Below are 20,221 nucleotides of genomic sequence, written 5' to 3' on the forward strand. Positions count from 1 at the left end.
AAAGTTTCATCAATGATTTTCCCATTTTTAGAGGTTCCAATATTCTTCAAAAACAAATTAGAAAGTCTGGAGATAGAAGAGGGAGGTAAAATCTCCCTTTGTTGTGAACTGTCTAAACCTGGAGTGCCTGTGCAATGGAAGAAAAACCAGCTGCCTCTGAGGGCCAACAGGAAGTACGAGATAAAACAGGATGGCTGCTTCCTGCAACTCAACATTAAGGACCTCAAACTTGAAGATAGTGGGACTTACTCGTGTCTAGCTGGAAGTGCAGAGACTGTGGCAACTTTATCAGTAAAAGGTGTGTGTACATAGAGTCAATGTGTCTCAATCAAACGTCGTCATCTTTGTTTGTCCTCTTTGTGTCAAATTCCCCCAGAGCTCCCTCCGTTGTTTGTGACAAAGCTACAAAATGTAGAGGTAGATGAGGGAGGTTCAACTTCTTTGTGCTGTGAGCTGTCTAAATCTGGAGTGCCAGTGCAATGGAAGAAAAACGGGCTGCATTTGAGGGCCAATAAGAAGTATGAGATGAAACAAGATGGCTGTCTTCTCCAACTCAACATCAGGGACCTCAAACTTGAGGACAGTGGTAGTTACTTGTGTCAAGCAGGGGGTGCAGAGACTGCAGCAACTCTGTCAGTAAAAGGTGCATGTTTATAGAGTTAAGGGGTCAAAAATTAATTACACTTCATCACATAATTTAGTCTATTATGTTCATGTCCTCTCTTTGCGTTGCATTCCTCCAGAACTCCCGCCATTGTTTGTAACAGAGCTACAAAATATAGCGATAGATGAGGGAGGTTCAACTTCTCTCTGTTGTAAACTGTCTAAATCTGGAGTGCCAGTGCAATGGAAGAAAAACCGGTTGCCTCTGAGGGCCAACAGGAAGTATGAGATAAAACGATACGGCTGTCTTCTCCAACTCAACATCAGGGACCTCGAACTTGAGGACAGTGGTAGTTATTCGTGTCAAGCTGGAAGTGCAGAGACTGTCGCAACTTTGTCAGTCAAAGGTGTGTGTACGTAGACTTGATGTCATGAAACCAATCTTTGTCACCTAATCCCATTAGTCATCTTTGCTTCTCCTCTCTTTGTGTCAAATTCCTCCAGAGCTCCCTCCATTGTTTGTGACAGACCTACAAAATATAGAGGTAGATGAGGGAGGGTCAACTTCTCTGCGCTGTGAGCTGTCTAAACTTGGAGTGCCAGTGCAGTGGATGAGGAATAGGCTGCCTCTGAGGGCCAATGCAAAGTATGAGATGAAGCAAGATGGCTGCCTCCAGCAACTCAACATCAAGGACCTTAAACCTGAGGACAGTGGTAGCTACACATGTCAAGCAGAAGGTGCAGAAACCATAGCAACTGTTTCTGTCAAAAGTGAGTGTACCACCACGGGCTATCACTCCAAAATGTGATTGCCTGAAACCAGAAACCAGGGGCCCAAGGATGTCTCTGCTGGAATAAATTCCATTAAAAACACTCACCTACACTTACAATTTATCCATCCATGCATCCATCCATCCATTTTCTCTACCGCTTGTTCTCAGTAGCGTTGTGGGCAAGCTGTCTATACCAGCATGGGCAATTCCAGTATTTACAATATAAATTACATTTACTCGATCTTGTATAAATTAATTCCTGACAGTATATTTTCCAGTTGTGCTTTTCTTGCCTGCACTGCTTCCGGTATACATGGATTTATATTATATTTTTCAATAAGATTTCAGCATCGAGCTGCTGTCATGGCAATCTAATCTGCCCAAGGCCTTCAGATTTTGAATTCCCGGTTGATCTATCGTAAACTATATTGGCAATGGGACTAGCATTTCAAATTTATCTTCACTAGGTCATTGTGCTGGCCCTACATGTCACTATTTTACCATTCTCTGATTGGTTGGTCACAGCCAACTTCAATTAGTCAAATATGTGTAGAGTGGGCGGCACAGTGGCCCGGTTGTGCAGCTGTGCCTCACAGTTCTAAGGACCTGGATTCAAATTTCAGCCTCACCTGTGTGGAGTTTGCATGTTCTCCCCATGCCTGTGTGGGTTTTCTCCAGGTACTTCGGTTTCCTCCCATATCCCAAAAACATGCATTGATTGGAGACTCTAAATTGCCCTTAGGTGTGATTGTGAGTCCAAGTGGTTGCTTGTCTCTATGTGCCCTGTGATTGGCTGGCAACCATTCTGGGGTGTACGCGGCCTCCTGCCCAAAGATAACTCAGATAGGCTCCAGCACTCCTGCGACCCTTATGGGATTAAATGGCTCAAAAAATGGATGCATGGCCTATTTTTTCAGACCTCCTTCCACTGTTCAAGAAAAAGCTACAAAATATAGACGCAGAGGAAGGAGCTACAGCTGTCCTGTCTTGCGAGTTGTCGAAACCCGCAGTGTCAGTGCAGTGGAAGAAGGGCGCATTGCCGATAAAAGCCAGCAGGAAATATGAAATGACACAAGATGGCTGTCTTCTCCAGCTTCACATAAAGGAGCTCCATCGTGAAGACAGTGGTAGCTATACATGCCAAGTAGGAAATACAGAGACCACTGTAACTGTGTCTGTAAAAGGTGTGTCCATCAATTTACTGACTTCCAGGCATATTTTGTATTATAGCTCATTTTTTTTCAATATTTCACTGCATGAATCTACAATAGGTAGATACATATGCCATGTGCCCTAACAGATATTAATGTTTTAATTGTTTGTGATGCAAACCTTGTACTGTTTTGACTCTCAATTAATTGTGCAGTTTGCTGTGTTATTTAAAAAGACATGTCATTACTAAACTTCTTTTCCCAACGCATTATAGAACTGCCTTGCTTTTTCAAGAAAGAATTACAAAACACAGAAACTGAGGAAGGCAGTACAGTCATCTTGTGCTGTGAACTGTCCACACTTGGAGTGTCAGTACAGTGGAAAAAGAACAGAATACCACTGAGAGCAAATACGAAGTATGAAATGAAGCAGGAGGGCAGTTTGCTGCAACTTCACATTAAGGAACTAAATCTTGAAGACTGTGGAAGTTACTCATGTCGAGCAGAAAGTGCAGAGACTACTGCAATGGTATCTCTAAAAGGTTGGTATTCCTACTGTACAGTAACACCCTGCTATATTGCAAGTTGTCCCACCTATCATGGAGGGATCTGAAATTTTCATCGTAGGTGCATGTCCACTGTGAGAGAGATAATCTAAAAAGAAAAATCCAGAAATCTCAATGTATGATATATATATTTTTTTTAAACGATTTGTGTGATACAGCTCCAAATAAGTATATGAAAACCTGTCTATCAGCTAGAATTCTGACCCTCAAAACCTGTTAGTCCACCTTTAAAAGTCCACCTCCACTCCATGTATTATCCTGAATCAGATGCACCCGTGTGAGGTCGTGAGCTGCATAAAGAGACCTGTCCAATACAATCAGTAAGACTCAAACGAACATGGCGAAGACCAAAGAGCTGTCCAAAGACACCAGAGAGGAATTATGGAGAAACCGCCAAGCAGTTTGGTGAAAAAAGGAGCAATCATTAGAAAATGGAAGAAGCTAAACATGATGGTCAATCTCAATCGGAGTGGAGCCCCATTCAAGATATCACCTCGTGAGGTCTCACTGATCCTGAGAAAAGTTGAATCAGCCCTGGACTACACGACAGGACTTGGTCAATGACCTGAAAAGAGCTGGGACCACAGTTTCCAAGGTGACTGTTGGTAATACACTAAGACATCATGGTCTGAAACCATGCATGGTACGGAAGGTTCCCCTGCTTACACCAGCACATGTCAAGGCCTGTCTTAAGTTTGTCAATGACCATTTGGGTTATACTAGACAAGTTATGGGAGAAGGTTTTGTGGTCAGATGAGAACAAAATGGAACTTTTTGGTCATAACTCCACTAACCGTGTTTGAAGGAAGACCAATGATGAGTTCCATCCCAAGAACACCATCACTACTGTGAAGCATGGGGGTTGTAGCATTATGCTTTGAGGGTGTTTTTCTGCACATGGGACAGGACGACTGCACTGTATTAAGGAGAGGATGAGGCCATGTATTGTGAGATTTTGGGGAACAACCTCTTTCCCTCTGTCAGAGGATTGAAGATGGGTCATCTTTAAACATGACAATGACCCTAATGGTACAGCCAGGAAAACCAAGGAGTGGCGCTGTAAGAAGCATATCAAGGTTCTGGTGCAGCCCAGCCAGTCTCGTGACCTAAACCCCTTTGAAAATCTTTGAAGGGAGCTGATACTCCGTGTTTCTCAGCGGCAGGCCAGAAACCTCTCTGATCTAGAGAAGAAATCTGTGTGGCGGAGTGAGCCAAAATCCCTCCTGTAGTGTGTGCAAACCTGGTCAACAACTACAAGAAACGTTTGACCTCTGTAATTGCAAACAAAGTCTACTGAGCCAAATATTAACATTGATTTTCTCAGGTGTTCAGATTCATATTTGCGGCTTTATCATACAATTTTTTTTTTAGATTATCTCTCTCACAGTGGACATGCACCTATGATGAAAATTTCAGACCCCTACATGATTTCTAAGTGGGGGAACTTGCAATATAGCAGGATGTTCAAACACTTATTTTCTTTACTGTATATACATAAATGTAGAGCAACAAGATATTCTTTTGATCTTGGAATCTTTCCTTTCCGTTTAAACCCCCCACTCTAGCACCTAAGACTACATTAGCAAAGGAAGACCCCCTCATGATACTCATGCAAACACAGAGTACCATTTCCAAATACGACAATGTGAATCAACCTGATTCTCATCTAGTTCTTCCTGAACCTAAGAAGAGGACAATGCGAAAAGCATTAATCACAGCTTTAGAACAAGATGTAAAGCCTCTGCTTAACATAAAACAGCCTGTCCAGTCCTTGCAAAGAGAAACTAAAGACCAAAAAGAGCTCAAGCCTGAAAAACCTATAGAGACAGGTTTTGACAATGCTCATGATTTAATGCTGTTAGAAGATAACATGGACAATGAGTTAAAAGTTTACAAAAGACCAACAATGTTAATTGAGAAGGAGCACGGTATTGAAAAAGTTGACATGGAGATGACACAACCAGCAAAGCGACAAACTGAGGCAGAGCTAAGTCACCCAGGCAGGATTCATGGAGACAAGAGTCGTGCTGAACAGAACCAACTTTTTAAATCTTTGGAAACTGATCCAAAGCAAAAAGTGAAAGAAAGTGAAAAAGACAGAGAAGTTAAACAAATAGATGACCATCCAGAGACAGCACTGTGGAAAAGAGTTGAGGAGGAAACAAATGTCATAAAACCATTAATATCGTCCACTGGAAACAAAGTAACAATGGAACAAGAACCAAAGTCAACTATTGAAGTAGGGAAGCCAGAAGATGATGTAAAACCACTTATGAGGTCAAAAGGAAAAGAAGTAGGAGGAATAGAGCCCACTGAATGTGTTAGAAAAGAAACTGAGGAGCTCATCTTACGGTCATTACACTCTACGGTCAATGATTATAAGGAAGGGGATAAACAGAAGAAAGATGTGAAACAACTTTTGACCACGCAGAGGATAGAGGAGCCACTGACACAAGTGCCATCTGTAAATCAGCTGGAGACCCATTCAGTAAAAAGAAAAGAGCTGCCTCAAAGTATAAAGATTGAAATAATTCCTCCAAAGCCAGCTGTGAGGTCAAAATCCAAAACAAAGACAGGAATGGAAAAACAACTGTCAAGAGACACCGAGACAGATCAAGATGAGCAAATGGTGACACCATCTAGAGATCCGCTACTAAAACAGACAACGTGGTCTTTGAAAGAAGAGGAACCAAGGCTTGAGCAAAACCAGTCAATACCAGCAGACGCTGATCAGGTTGTCCCCAAACAGGTGATCAAACATCCAGTAAAACCCATGAGAAAAGAACCTGAAGTGGAGAAAAATATAGCTGCTGGATCAATCGGAAGCAATAATGAAGACCAAGAAGTACAAATGATAGAAGACATACCTCTCCTATACATCTCTGAAGATGAAACGTTCTCTGAAGCTTTGACCGAGATCCCACCCAACCATAGTATAATCAAACCTGGTGACATTCTTGATGAAGTATCAACTCAACCCTCCACCCCACCTACCCTTCTGATTCTCCATAAGATAGTTCAAGATCCTTCACCACTGATTCACGTAAGTGCTGGAGATGAAACACAAATGCAAGAGTCTACTGCCAATATTCACACTCCCTTCAAAAGCTATGAAAATGAAAAAGATATGCAGCCAGTCTTGAAAGAGGTCTTTAAGAATCAGTGTGCAGATATTGATGGTACCATCAGTTTAGTGTGTGCTGTAGAAGGACAGTATAACAGTGTGGACTGGCTTAAAGACGGTCAACCAATCAGTAGTGATCGCCGACATTGTATTGAGGCAACAGAGGGTGGCCTGTGCTCTCTTGTAATCACCGAGTTGACCCCAAGTGACAGTGGAATCTACACATGTGAGGTGGTCAGTCAATTTGGAGTTACCTCCTACAATGGAAATTTAACAGTGGTTCTGCCCCAAAATCCTGCTCAGGTACTCAACAGGCCTGTGCAACCACCGCTTGCTGCAATTACTCCATTGCAGTTGGCTCCACCGAGGCCTGAGGAAAAAACACAAATTCAATATCAGGTCCCAACTTCAGGAACTGATAATTATGTGGAGAATGTGGATGTCTCTTTGTGGGAGGCCTACAAACTAACAGAACAGCACGTTCAGAGGAGTCTACAAGAGAGAAGGACATCGTCTCTCATTGCCACCAGCTCCAGTGAGTAGCACATGCAGTTTATTCTCAACATATTTTCAGTTTTCTTGATTCCAACCTCTTGCCATAACAGTGTCAAGTCCATCAGATTATGACACTGCACCAGATGTGATGGAAGCTATAGAATTTGAGACACCTCGACCAAGGTAATGGAACAGAAGTTTCATTTTATTCTCACGATGACAACTTATTTTTTTCATCAATATTATCAAAGGGGGGTTGCTGAAGCAATTGACCAAATGCCTCCAAATGACTTTGATCAACACTTCCCTGATCCCTGCCTTCAGAAGAATTTATTGAAAGTCAAAGGTCGGCAATGATATCATTTCTTCTTTTTGGGTTTCTATCAGGTATATTGATGCTATTTTATGCTTCCTATTCATAGGTACCCAAGAAGGCCAAATGAGGACACCCTCTCCTAAACACCTTCGGGCCCACACGCCTTTAGCCAGCACTGTCTCTGGAACAGAATCTGAAGTGGAAGAAGATCAGTGCGAGGTTTGTCCTGGGGTCTGCGCGCACCTCACTTTTGGGTTGCTCGGCCACAGCGAGGTCCCCTCACCTTTATCTCCCCTCTCTTGGAAGCGTTGCCCATCTTTGCACATAATGGACACTTAACATGGGCTTGTTTTGGGAGTCTATGACAGCTTTTGGGTGGCTGCTGGCTCCTACGTTGGGCCACCTGGTGGGTGGTGGGGGCAATGGCGGTGTGGGGGCTCGCTGGGTGGAGGTGTGGCCATTAGTCCTGTGCCCATGCCCTTCATTTGGTTGGTTCCCCTGCTAACTCGTCCACCCTCCCACCACATAGATGAGTTCAGAGGCCTCACACTTCCTCAATGTGCCATTTCAGTGACTCTGTACACCAGTTGACTAACATGCTTGCGATATCGTGTTCATTCACTAATACGGTCAATAGACACATTATAGGCTTTAATTACTTGTGCTGGGATCACTAACAACAATACAAGTTTTACTTACATATCAACTCACAGGTTCTTACAGATGTTTAAACACTAAAAAGAATCCCATGCACCACTTGTCGATAACATTGCCTTGTTTATTTCTCACATCAAGTTCTGTCCTTTTCTCTCCACTGTCATCTTGTCCCATTTGTTAGTTATTGTACGTCCTCACTGGGTGCTCCCCTCCCACACCATCCACCAATAGGAAGACAATCTGACTGTTGCAAAGTTATTTGCTGTCAAATATGTAGCGGTAGACTGCCAAACTATTGCTCTGCTGTGGCTCACACCCTGATTACCCTGGTTTACTCTGTTTACCCTCTCTGCATTTTCAATTATATCATAATAATTAAAACATTTCAAAATAAACAGAGGGAATATTTCAAACTCTTTTTTTTCCTCCAGGAAAACTGATTCAGCACAAACGACATACAGAACCACTAATCTGCAAAGCCATTCAGCTCAACTGGACATCCATCCATGCATCCATCCATCCATTCATTTTCTGAGCCACTTATCCTCACAAGGGTCATGGGAGTGCTGGAGTTAAGCTATCTTCGGGCAGGAAGCAGGGTGCAGGAATTGTTTTCCTGCCAATCGCAAGGCACAAATAAATAAACAAGCATTTGTACACACATTCACTTTGCGCATTAATGACACGCTCTCCGCTCATTTTTTTTTCGTATTGACATTTAAGTGAATAATATTAGATGTACTTTTCATAATAATATCTATTTTAAAATATATATATATGGCTGTCAGTTGACCTTTAATACAAACACATTGACGAGACAATGGGGAAGGCCTGGACTAAGATACGAATGGCTGGAGGGAGCTGATTGACAGACACAAAGGACTGGGCTGATGAGAACCACTGGAAATGAAAACCAAAAGAGCGAGAGAAGACATGAACAGGCTTCACAGCAAAACAAGACGTAACATAAAACAAAACAAGATATGATCTCAATCTCAAAAACACAGATCAGGACAGAGGCAAGCAAAGTGCTGAGTTACAGAAATGAAATATTGCTTGATATCTACCCATCCTGAGTAATACTCTTTAAAACTTGAGACAGAACACCTGAAAAACTGCTCTGGAAGAGGCCACCACTATTGTCACAGTACATTGACAGGACTGAGATTGCAAGGAAATGTAGACCTGAAAGGAGTTTTGGCAGAGGTCATGTGGCATAATTCTTCATGACTGGCTCCAAGTCAGCCATTTAAACATTCCAACGCTGAAAAATTACATTGCTCAAAAGACATTTCGCTATGGTCAGTTCTGATCATGACATTTAAAATAAAACATTATATAAACAGAACAGATTTTCCCCACTTCCTCTGATTTTTACAGTACTTTGTTGGCACAGCTGTTTGCTTGTTTGAAACTGCCTTTACAAAATGAATCGTTTTTCTGGCAAAGATTCAGAATCAATGGTTATAATTAATCTCAAATTGTGCATCCTTAATTGATCTATTTGCATCTACGGCACTTTCCCAGATTGTGCAAAATGAACTGCTCGAGAGTTTTGCCCATTTGGCAAGAATGATCCTGGGTGCACCCAGTTGGTTTGTTCTTGTTTTGGCACACACAAACCTCCAGTAAATCAGCCTGATTTTTATCGCATAATATTAGCGTAACTACTTGACTATCTTAACATTCATGAAGTTAGTAGCGGAATGTATTAACATATGCACATGGTACTGTGAGCCTCTTTTACATAGTTTCTTTCCTTTTAACTCCCTTAGACATTTGAAATGTATGTGGCTCGAGCAGACTGCAATCCCAACAGTGGAAGCAAAGACAGTTTTTTACTGAAGGAGGGTCAGTATGTAGAACTTCTAGACTCTGTCCATCCAGATAAATGGCTTGTGAGAACCAAACCCACCAAAACCAACCCTGCTCGACAGGGGTGGGTGTGTCCAGCCTATCTGGAAAAGAAGAGAAAGGTGGGATGTTCATTTTAATTTTGAAATACTGTAATCAGTCATTGAAGTGTGTTGGGAGTAAATGCAGCAGTTCTCTCTTTTTTGTTTTGTTTTGTTTTTGTTTTTAACAGGAAGCCTTCACACAATTACGGGTACCTCAAGAGGATCTTGATGGCATTGGTTCCACAGGAGAAGAGTATAGGAGGGCTTTAAGGTCTCTTCACATATTTTATAACCAAGCACAGTTGTATAATTTTATTATTAAGTACTTTTCTGTCACTGATGACTAAAAAGGAATTTTCCTTGCAACTTATTTTCTCTAGTCAACTGATCCAAGGGCTGATGGATGGCGAAGAGGAGTTTGTGAAAGAGATGAGGATGTTTATTTCTCATCCACTAAATTACTTGGACTCAAGTTGCCATATCCCTATCAATATCCTCAACCAAAAAAATATTATTTTCAGAAATATAAAGGACATTGTCCTTCTTCATGAGAAGTAACTACGCAATACACACCATGCACAAGTATATAGAGAACATTCACCTGAAATATTAGACAAAAGGAGCACAACGCAAACATCAGACTAAAATTTTTACAATTTTTAGTTATCTTAAGGCTCATGTTGACATCACTTGCTTCGGTTACAGGTCAATTCTCCCCGGGTTGAGGGGGTGTACTACAGATGATGATGTTGCCATGCATCTGATCCATTACTTTGAGGACCTTGAAAAGTATGTTGACTACTTGCTGGGGCAACCACAAGCAGAGGCCTGCATTGCTGATAAAGGCACCCAACAATATCTCAAAGTGGGCCCCATCAAATTCGACATGATTCTGTAAATGTGTGCGATAAATAAAAATGTCTTTTTTTAGAACATGTCTTGCCATCTTCCAGGAGTTACCAGGGACTGGTAGACCCGAGGCTCCTGTTATAGATACCCTGACCTTCCTCCGAAGACCAGTTGAAAGGATTCAGACATATCAAGCTTTGCTGAAGGTCATTGATGAATATTTTACTACCCGTTTATTCAAAATATTCCTAGAAATATGACACCGTGTGTCACTTGGGTCTCGAACTAATGTTTTAACTGCAGGAGTTAATCAAGAACAAGGCCAAAAGTGGCCAGAGTTGTTGTCTGTTGGAGGACGCCTTCTCCTTTGTGTCGTGTTTACCTTGGAGGGCTGACAACCTGCACCAGGTCTCCCTCATTGAGAACTACCCCGCCCCTTTGACTGCCCTAGGCGAGCCTGTGCGGCAGGTCAGTGCAAGTATCAGCACCATCCCAAAATTGTATCTCTAAGAAATTCAGAAATGTCGTGAGTTAATATAATTCAGGTTTTCAATTTTTCTCCAAGGGAACCTTCACAGTGTGGGATGAAACGCCAGAAACCAAAAAAACCGCTAGAGGGCACCAGAGACAAGTCTTTCTATTCAAAGAATGCATTGTCCTATGCAAACTGAAAAGAGATGCCAGTAAGAATTGTGACACTTACACCTTCAAGAATAAAATGAAGGTAATGAAATGTCTGTTGCGGTGCTATCAGTGGTCATGTCTTGACATACAAGTCCATGTTGATGGTTTGACTGCCAACCCCAGCTGAATGATGTCGAGCTAAAGGAAACGCTGGGAGGTGATGAGAAGACTTGGGAGCTGTGGCATGAGCACAGGGGCTCGGTGCGGAGGTATGTCCTGCAAGGCCGCTCCCCACTGGTAAAACTTTCTTGGCTCAAGGACCTGAAAGAGCTGCAGCAACGATCCCTCCTGCCCTCTAAGAGTAGGTCTTTCATGAATGTAGCAGGTCTAAAGCAAGCCGCTATTTACCCTATTTTTACACATCAATGCTGTTTTTCCCTGCTACGTTTGTGTCTGTCAATCAATTAGACCCCCCTGTGTTTAAATCACCACTGTCGGACTGTACAACGAAGATCGGACATACCATCAAAATGAGCTGCAAGGTTGCAGGGTTTCCTCAGCCAGCAATTACTTGGCTCAAAGGTCATAACAATAATCATTTTCCAAAAAGTGACTCAAGATACGTTGGTTTTACACAGCTGGGATTTCTTTTTCTCAGACGGCCTCGTGTTGGAGGATGATCCTCGGCACATCATCACCGCAGACGGGTCAGGTACGTGCAGTCTGATCTTGGACAGCTTGACTGCAGAAGACTCTGGACAATATGTGTGTTACGCTACCAGCAGCATGGGCAGCGCTGGCACTCTGGCTACGGTTGTAGTGCAGGGTGAGCCTTCCGAAGAGATTGCATTTAAAAATCAAAATGTCATTCTGAGTACATTTCATGGTTTCAGCAAACAAACATGGTATTTGCAATTACAAATGTCTCCCTCTTAGCACCACCAAGATTTGTCAGTCGGCTGGAAAGTACTTGTCTGATAGAGAATGAGGACATTCTGTTTACTTGCTCTACTCTCACAACACCTTTGCCCAGAATAAGGTTAGTGTGCAATATTTCCAATACTGTAAACTCACTTGTGATTGCATTAGATAAAGAACTGTAACGATGTAATGAATTCATTAAAGGAACATTAGTAGATAACTACTTTTCTGTTATCAGGGTAAAATGGTCATATGGACCAACATGTTGTGGTTTCCCATTTTTGAACAACAAAAGTTTTTCCCACCTTTTTGGTTATTTAATCTTAAAGGGATGCTTAAACCTTTTTTTTAACCAGAGCTTGACATCCAATACCGACCAACCCTCAAAATGCAAGTGAATTTCAGTCTTATGAACCATCGAATTTTATATGCATCGAAATATTGAACCCCCCCCCAAACAGAATCTGTGTAACAAAGCAATTTCAATGTGAGACTACGACATTAAAATTCCCGTGAGAACAGCGTTCTCACAATCTTTTCTTTTTGGTCCATTTATGAAGCCTTTTGCTTGGGTAGAAAAGAAAGCAAGAGAAAACCTGATGAGATGAAGGAAAAGGAGACTAAAAAGAAAAAAACTAAGAAAAGTCTCTTTTGTAATCGGAACAATCAACTTTTGTCAGCCCCCAAACCACCTCATTGTTAGTAATTCTGGGAAAGCACTTGCCACAGTGACTAGTGATTGAAAATTAAAATAAATTACTTTCAAGCCCTGGACAATAACAATGATTCAAACTATAAATGCTCAGTGAACTGTTGATGTTATGCAGTCAAAAGTGTTTTTTTTTCTCTTGTACAGACTTGTAGAATTACACTACACTATATTATGCAACATTTGTCATCATCCTACGGTAAATTCAATAATATCAGGATCTTTGATGTCTTATTAAATGAGAGGGGCAAAATGTTAAAAAAAAAAAAAACATTTCTACTGCAACAAACTACAACCAATTTCTGATTTGATCATTATTATTCTTTTTATAATCAAAATGTTTGTGACTGATCATTTGAACCCAACTCCTCTTTTGCTTCTACAGGTGGATGAAGGACTGCAAAGAGTTGACAGACAAGCAAAAATACTCAGTCGCGAACGACCCTCGAAGTGGAATCCTGTCTCTTACAGTCATCAGCGCAACAGATGCAGACATTGGACTGTATGAGTGTGAGGTATGATGATGCTCATACCTGTCCAACATCCCAAAAGACACAGAATGTGAAATATTTATTTTTGCTGCAGCTTTCAAACGAGTTTGGTTGTGTCAAGTGCAAGGCCGGACTGTGCCCCTCCTACGTTGCCCCGGATGACTCCAGGAGTGCTCAGATGAATGACTTGCCTCCTAAAGGTAGGACAGGTAAAGCTATAAAAGGTAATTATGCTAGGCAGAACACAGAGGCCACTGGGGGTCTTTTGATGGGGTCGCATTTTAGTTTCTTCGTCATGTATACGAGAAGGAAGTCAGCACATGCCATCGTTCACAACAGTCCATGTCTGTTCCCACTGGGCCACTTCATCCATTGTCATATTTTTTTTGCATTTTAGTCATTACTTACTTTTCCTTTTATTCATTTTACATCCTTACACCTGGTAGTTTCATATAGCATAGTGGTTGCTGGTTTATCAGGTTCCAGGCAAATGCCTACGAGAAGCAAATGTGGATGAGACAAAAGTGCTCATCTAGATTCACGTTTTACATTGCTAATGATTTCATTTACTGTGAGATATTGTCAAGTTTGCAGGGGAGGAGAAATTGTACCGGGGCACTGGTGGTATCCCTTAAATATCTATGTAGTTGTAGTCCATTCTTAATAGTTGTTGAATATAATGTATATGCAGGGAAAAAAAAAAACAACGTTACCATACTTGTCAAAATTTCCAGTATTTCCTTAAACTAGTGGGAGCTAGTAGCTACAAAATAAAATGTAAATATTGTTTTTATGGGATTTATCGCATGTCTCCACAAAGGATGTGTATTTAAACTTTTTAACCACTAGTCATCTGAACTATCGTTCTATGAATTATTAAGATTTTGACTGGCCACTGCAATACATACAGTACATTCTGAATATCCTATAGAAGTACTGCAGTTTAAAACATTACAAACGCCCATTTCCTGTATAATTTATAACTACAAACATCCAAGAAAAGCAAAATGTGAAAAATAGTTTTCAGTATGGTGGTGTTAAAGTTCTACACTTGTTAAATTTCTTTCTGACAGTATTGCTTGTTTTAACTGAATATTATTATCTCTGTTTCGGGATCATGTTTAATACGTCATGTTCTGGATCTCTTTTTTTTTTTTTTTTTTTTTTTTTTTTAACACTATACCAAATTTTGTGGTGAGTGAGTGGGGAAAAAAGTGTTTTATTTTAAATGCAAAACTAGGATTAGTATTTTACCCTTTCATTTTCTCTAACCTTCATGTTTTCCATCTTTCCTCTGCTAGTCCAAAAGCAGGAGGTTTCTAATGCGGATCGCTCCATGTAGGTCATCATCATGTCATGATCACATATAACCGCTCAGTGTTCCCCTTTTTCCACTCGATTTGTCAACGCATGCCCAGCTAACTCTTCACCACCAGAAATACAAGATGGCCATGTGCTGGGCATTCAGGAGTGGGCACACGCCCATCTCTTCTTGATGTGGTGGGTACCGTATTGTAGTTTCACTAAAGCCTGATGCCAGCAGGTAAGGGACTCATTCTGTCTCTTCTCTGTTTCTCAGATAAGGTACGCTTTATTCATATCTATGCATTCATTCACCAAAACGTATTTGCCATTTTTTTCTAGATCCAGACTCGGAAGGTTGGTCCTCTGACTTTGTGAAGAAATGGCTCCAAACAGATTTCACTCCCTCTTCTATTGCAAAGACGTTTTTTCCACCCGTTCATGAACAGTGAGTATAACATTTCATAAATATTTATTTCCTCTCACTTTGGATTTTTTTAAAACAAAATTCCTGACTGAGAGGGGCTAAGAGAAATTGAGCTGCTTAAAACGAGGTGAGCAGTGTCCATTTTGAACACCCACCGAAGTTATCAATCGTGGTTCCTCACTCATGAAATGCCAGATGTTCATGTGTGATCTTAAAACGCTTATATGTGATTGCTTTGTGTTTGCAGAGCTGTGTGTAGTCCTGCAGAAGTTGTTGACTCAGCATCCATTGCTCAGCCAGCACAGCAGCAGCCTCTGTGTTTCTTGGAGCAGGAGGAAGAACTCTACATCTCAGAGCAAATGCAGGAAATTACAGACGGTACTCTGTCCTAAATAATAATAATAATAATAAGAAGAAGAAGAATCCCTAATGAGAATTTTCACGTAGTCACTTTTACCTTCTTTGCAGTTCCTCCTTTCATTCAAGTACCCCCTGAAGACGTGTGCGTCGAACCAGGACAACCGGCAACATTTAGCGCCATCATCACAGGAAGGCCAATGCCACAGATCCAGTGGTACAAGGTAGGATGTGGGATTTAGGACATTCAATAAGCAGTTCTGTTTTTTTGGGGGGTGGGGTGGGCGTGGGGGTGGGGAATTGACATTCAGAGATGAGATGCAGATGAGGTGATACAGACAGTAAAGTTGTTTATTTGACTAATAGGCTTTCACTGTTTGTCAAGCTATTATAATTTTTAGACTTAATCTAACTAATAGTTAAACTTTATTAAGCTTCAATATGTTGACTCTCTGGTATAGCATGGGTCAATGTGACAACTGTTTTTATTTTTCATTACAGTATTTGTTTAGGTGAAAATAGTAAATATGAGAAACTTAGCAAAAAAAAAAAGTGTAACAATTTGACATTTCTGCACCCCTTTAATCTTGGTGTCACTGCCAGGTCAATATATTAAAGGTAATGGACCATGTGAATCCACCCCTCCCCCCCTCCTTCACAACCACCTATTCTTTTATTTGTTTATAGTTTATGCCCCATAACAGGGGTGTCATGTCCCATTTATGGATTGGGCGACCTTTGCCCTCAGGAGTTGCACAGGATGCGAGCGAATATCGTGTGCAAACACAAAATTTCACAAACAGCTGAAGGAGGCCGATAAACTTGTCAAGCCATAATGTGCTAACCCTTTAGGCCAGATGCACTTAAGTCCACTCATCAATTTAGAGAGATACAGCATGATGGATGTCCTCTATTGTTGCACTGTTTACAACTATGTAGAATTCAAATAAGAGCTGTATTCTCTTACTTCTCCGATGTCACATATGTACAGATCCCTGCCTACACACCCGACGATACTAAAGCCAGATCAGCTGTTTAGTATTGCAATTTCTAACCCTTACCATGACTTACTTACTCTTAGGTCCTGAAATCACTTCCTTACAATGAAAATTTCTGCCAAATTTGACTTACGGTGTGTTCCTGAAGGACGGAGAAGAACTTCAAACCGGTGAAAATGTGGAGATAGTTCAGCGTGGCGCCCGCTGCTATGTGACCATCGTACGCCCGGAATGTGAAGACAGCGGTATTTACACCTGCGTCTCCTACAACAACTCTGGCCATGTGTCGTGTCAGGCTCTGCTCACAGTCGAGGAAGGTGAGTCAACAGAAAGTCTTGCTTGTTGTCATTTAAGAGTTCACCCGTTTCCCCCTTTGTTCTTTTTAGGTCCACTGGGGTCTCATGAAAGAGAGCTGGAGTTGGGGAAGAGAAGAAAGCTATTTGCCGTCTACGATGTCGGTGAAGAAATTGGAAGGTGAGCCCTTGCTTCATATCCATATCGTCATCCCCTCACTTTAGCCCTTGTTAAGCGTCACTGGAGTACTTTCATCCCTAGGGGAACATTTGGTGTGGTGAAGCGTGTTGTTCACAGAGGGACAGGTGAAGTCTTTGCTGCCAAATTCTTACCTCTCCGAAGCAACACCCGAACTCGGGCCTTCCAGGAGAGAGACTTGCTCTCACGTCTGGCTCATCCCAGGGTGGCTTGTCTGCTGGATTTCTTTTGCACCCGGCGTACACTGGTGCTCATTACAGAAATGTATCCACTCACAAAAGAAGTGTGTTTCCAATACAAACAGTGCTTTTATCACAGCAAAAGAGCTTCTTTAACATAAACACTCAACAGGTGCAGTTCTCACTGCCTTGTAGACCATTTGTTACTCCGAGGATTAGTGTCAGAGAAAGAGGTAAGACACACTGCATTTCCTCTTGTTAATTTGACGTATCACTATGAATTATTTTATTGTATTTCAGGTTCAGTCATATATCCAGCAAATTCTTGAAGGAGTCGGACACATTCACAGCATGAACATTATGCATCTGGACATCAAAGTAAGACTTTGGCACAAATTCAGTATTGACAAAATGAAAATAATTGATTTTAAATTTTTATACAACCCCTCAGCCAGAGAATATCCTCATGGTATATCCACCGAGAGATGAACTCAAGATCTGTGACTTTGGGTTCTGCCAGGAAGTAGACACATCCAGACATCAGTACAGTATGTTTGGTACACCAGAGTTTGTTGCACCGGAAGTTGTCCACCAAGAACCTGTCAGTGTGGGAACAGATATTTGGTGAGTGCAGGTGCAAGATTGCAATCAAAGATGTTGAGCACAGTTAGCGAAAAATGTTTCCCCACTGTCTTACCTACTATGTTTGGGGTGACATGACATAGAAAACTATATTTCTATCTGTAACAGGGCAGTGGGTGTGATGGCATATCTATGGTATGTATTTCGCCAGGCAACACACCGTATATGATCGCATAAAACTGCATATAATAGTAAATACTGTTTCTTTTCTATTCCTTCCTTTGACAGTCTGTTATGTCGTTGCCCATTTGTGGGAGAGACCGACCGTGCGACACTCCTGAGAGTGGGAGAAGGTACTCTAAACTGGGATGCCCCTGACGTCATGAGTAGAAGTCCTGAGGCCCAGGCCTTTCTCCGCAGACTTCTTCAACCAGAACCCGAGTAGGCCCTGTTCCATCTGTGATTATTTCATACACTTTAATTACACTGGGAGTCGTATTTGGTAACGACTAGTCGAAATTGACATCATACACCTCAGAAGAACAGTGCACAACCCTTTGATTTATTGATGAGCAATGAGAAACTAATGCCAAGGATAATAATGAAAAGCTTTTTCACTTTAGGTGTGCAAAATATTCATTTACTTTCCCTTTATCCTGTCTAGCAAGCGGCCTTCTGCTTTTGAGTGCTTGAGCCATGAATGGTTGCAGGTGAGTCTTAAGTAATGTATGGCAAACAGCTTTTTTAGTGTTCAATGGTTTTCCAAATTGTAAATGAATGTTAAACAATTTTTTTTTCTGTGAACAGGATGAACATGCAGGGGAAGACACGGTTGAAATTAACACAAAGGGTTTAAGGGTTTTCATCTCAAAAAGAAAATGGCAGGTGAGTTGTTGTAGTATGTGGCATTCACCAAACCCATTGGGGGCATGTTAAGGAGGTTCTTTTTCAGCAGCGTGTTTTGCTTCTCCACCTCCAGCGGTCCTTGACTTGCGTTGGTTCCGTGCTTACGTTAAGGCAAATTCCGGAGCTCCTGGATGCTCCTCTCAGAGATAGTGCCATAACTGTACCCCGTGAACACCAGCAGAACAGCAGCACCTCCATGAGCAGTGGTTCGTCATCAGAGTATGATGAGGCTGACTCGTGGGACTTCTTCCAGTATTGCAGCCCAACTGAGGAAGAGGAGGAGGAGGTTGAAACAGAGGAGGACTATGACCTGTTGAGCGAGAGAGCACAGCTCCCAGAACCTTTTGTCAAACTTCATCAAGCTCTATATGAGGAAGAAGGGACATTTTGGGAGGAAGAAGAGGATAGTGAGCTGGTTGGTCGGCAGAGCATGTTAGAGCGGAGTGTGAGTAGGCAGTCCGTTGCATCATCAGATATTTCGTTCTTACATACACCTCAAAATGAACGAAGATTCAACAAGGGCAGTAGTCCTTCTCTCAACCTTTCCGATGGGGATGAAGGTTCAGGAAGCGATGCGGGTCGAATCCCCCGAGGCAGTGTAATTCGGAGCACATTTTACAGCTCATCTCACCAGCTTTCACCCATGTCTGCCAGACACATGACATTACGGGACAAGTTTCAAGCCAAAAAGTATGAAAGAGGTCGTAAGCCACTCCGGAGGAGCTTGTCAGGCCGCCTCAACGAACCTCTCATAGAATATGTAGAGGATGACACGGAGACCAACCGAAGCCAGAGACGGGGATCTATCCTGCCAGCAATGGTCAAGTCCATTTCCTTTGATGGAAGTGTAACGCGCACACAAACCAACGCTCCATCTCACAGAAGGAGCAGGTCTCTTGATGAATATTCGCGGCGATCCCCCAGTTCACCCAAGCCCTCAAAGGCAGGTGACGAAGAAGGTACACAAAGTCTGAAGGAGGATTTCACAGACAATGAAGTGGGAGGAAAGAAATTGCCGGCGATTCCAAGTCCTCAGAGACCCGCAAGAAGAAGGCGTTCCATTGTTCCTTTGCAGGGAACTGCCACATTGGCTGATGCATCTGCTCCCTTAAGTCTACTCATGAGCCAGAGGATAGATCAGGAGCAATCAGATGTGGGCGCCTATGCTGGATCCCAGGGTTCCTTTGCAGATTCATCGATTTTGGAGCATGGGGGCTCTGAGTCCTCCAGCAGACTTGGTTCATATGAGGAATACAGAGGGAGGTACAGATCAGGAGAGAGTGAAGGGTATGATGACCCAGGGGAGCCTCTGACTTCATCATCCCCTCTCACATTTCAAGAACTGAAACCCAATGGCCGTTTTCCTCAAGTCCCACCACGCAAGCGCACACGTTCCAGCCCCAACGTATGTCACATGCAGACATCATCAACACCCAGTCCAAGTCCTAGCCTCTCCTCTCTCCACGCTCCTGAAAGGCCTCCCAGAGCCAAAGATAACAAAGTAGCCCATGGTCTTCAAAGACATGCATCGGCACCAGCTCTGGAAGTTCACCCACCCGCAGGAAAATCCCCAAAGCTGGGACTCCTGAGTATCTTCCGCAGGCAGTCTTGGGCTAGCCATTCCTACTCCCAGCTGGACAGAAGAGAGTTAGAACCAACGCTAGGAGAGCTAATGAAGCCAGATACGCCTACTATGTCGCTTAGAAAGAAAATGAAAGCTTCAGCCTCAAGTTTGACCAGGCTCTTTTCAAGGTCATCCAGTAAAGAGGATCTAAGTAAAAGAGGTACGCTATTTGGTACA

The 20,221-nt window shown here is 42.3% G+C and overlaps 1 protein-coding gene across 1 annotated transcript in view; it reads left to right on the top strand.

Moving 5' to 3' along the window:
* The window catches only part of obscna (obscurin, cytoskeletal calmodulin and titin-interacting RhoGEF a), a 47,625-nt gene that overhangs the window by 23,974 nt on the left and 3,430 nt on the right, over window positions 1-20,221 (top strand). Inside the window, exons 36-72 of the mRNA XM_061825224.1 lie at window positions 32-298; window positions 377-643; window positions 744-1,010; window positions 1,108-1,374; window positions 2,294-2,560; window positions 2,803-3,069; window positions 4,659-6,752; window positions 6,823-6,895; window positions 6,964-7,058; window positions 7,135-7,247; window positions 9,461-9,661; window positions 9,772-9,854; window positions 9,964-10,137; window positions 10,289-10,448; window positions 10,537-10,638; window positions 10,736-10,900; window positions 10,998-11,156; window positions 11,240-11,417; window positions 11,525-11,638; window positions 11,715-11,882; window positions 11,993-12,095; window positions 13,072-13,201; window positions 13,272-13,377; window positions 14,822-14,927; window positions 15,166-15,284; window positions 15,375-15,487; window positions 16,410-16,578; window positions 16,648-16,735; window positions 16,817-17,017; window positions 17,105-17,165; window positions 17,233-17,310; window positions 17,384-17,556; window positions 17,683-17,709; window positions 17,803-17,955; window positions 18,179-18,224; window positions 18,322-18,399; window positions 18,494-20,204. Coding sequence (XP_061681208.1) covers window positions 32-298; window positions 377-643; window positions 744-1,010; window positions 1,108-1,374; window positions 2,294-2,560; window positions 2,803-3,069; window positions 4,659-6,752; window positions 6,823-6,895; window positions 6,964-7,058; window positions 7,135-7,247; window positions 9,461-9,661; window positions 9,772-9,854; window positions 9,964-10,137; window positions 10,289-10,448; window positions 10,537-10,638; window positions 10,736-10,900; window positions 10,998-11,156; window positions 11,240-11,417; window positions 11,525-11,638; window positions 11,715-11,882; window positions 11,993-12,095; window positions 13,072-13,201; window positions 13,272-13,377; window positions 14,822-14,927; window positions 15,166-15,284; window positions 15,375-15,487; window positions 16,410-16,578; window positions 16,648-16,735; window positions 16,817-17,017; window positions 17,105-17,165; window positions 17,233-17,310; window positions 17,384-17,556; window positions 17,683-17,709; window positions 17,803-17,955; window positions 18,179-18,224; window positions 18,322-18,399; window positions 18,494-20,204 — 8,943 coding nt within the window. The remainder of the gene's footprint in view (window positions 1-31; window positions 299-376; window positions 644-743; window positions 1,011-1,107; window positions 1,375-2,293; window positions 2,561-2,802; window positions 3,070-4,658; window positions 6,753-6,822; window positions 6,896-6,963; window positions 7,059-7,134; window positions 7,248-9,460; window positions 9,662-9,771; window positions 9,855-9,963; window positions 10,138-10,288; window positions 10,449-10,536; window positions 10,639-10,735; window positions 10,901-10,997; window positions 11,157-11,239; window positions 11,418-11,524; window positions 11,639-11,714; window positions 11,883-11,992; window positions 12,096-13,071; window positions 13,202-13,271; window positions 13,378-14,821; window positions 14,928-15,165; window positions 15,285-15,374; window positions 15,488-16,409; window positions 16,579-16,647; window positions 16,736-16,816; window positions 17,018-17,104; window positions 17,166-17,232; window positions 17,311-17,383; window positions 17,557-17,682; window positions 17,710-17,802; window positions 17,956-18,178; window positions 18,225-18,321; window positions 18,400-18,493; window positions 20,205-20,221) is intronic.

The sequence above is a fragment of the Syngnathoides biaculeatus genome, chromosome 7, assembly GCF_019802595.1.
Source record: "Syngnathoides biaculeatus isolate LvHL_M chromosome 7, ASM1980259v1, whole genome shotgun sequence".
Lineage (NCBI taxonomy): Eukaryota > Metazoa > Chordata > Actinopteri > Syngnathiformes > Syngnathidae > Syngnathoides > Syngnathoides biaculeatus.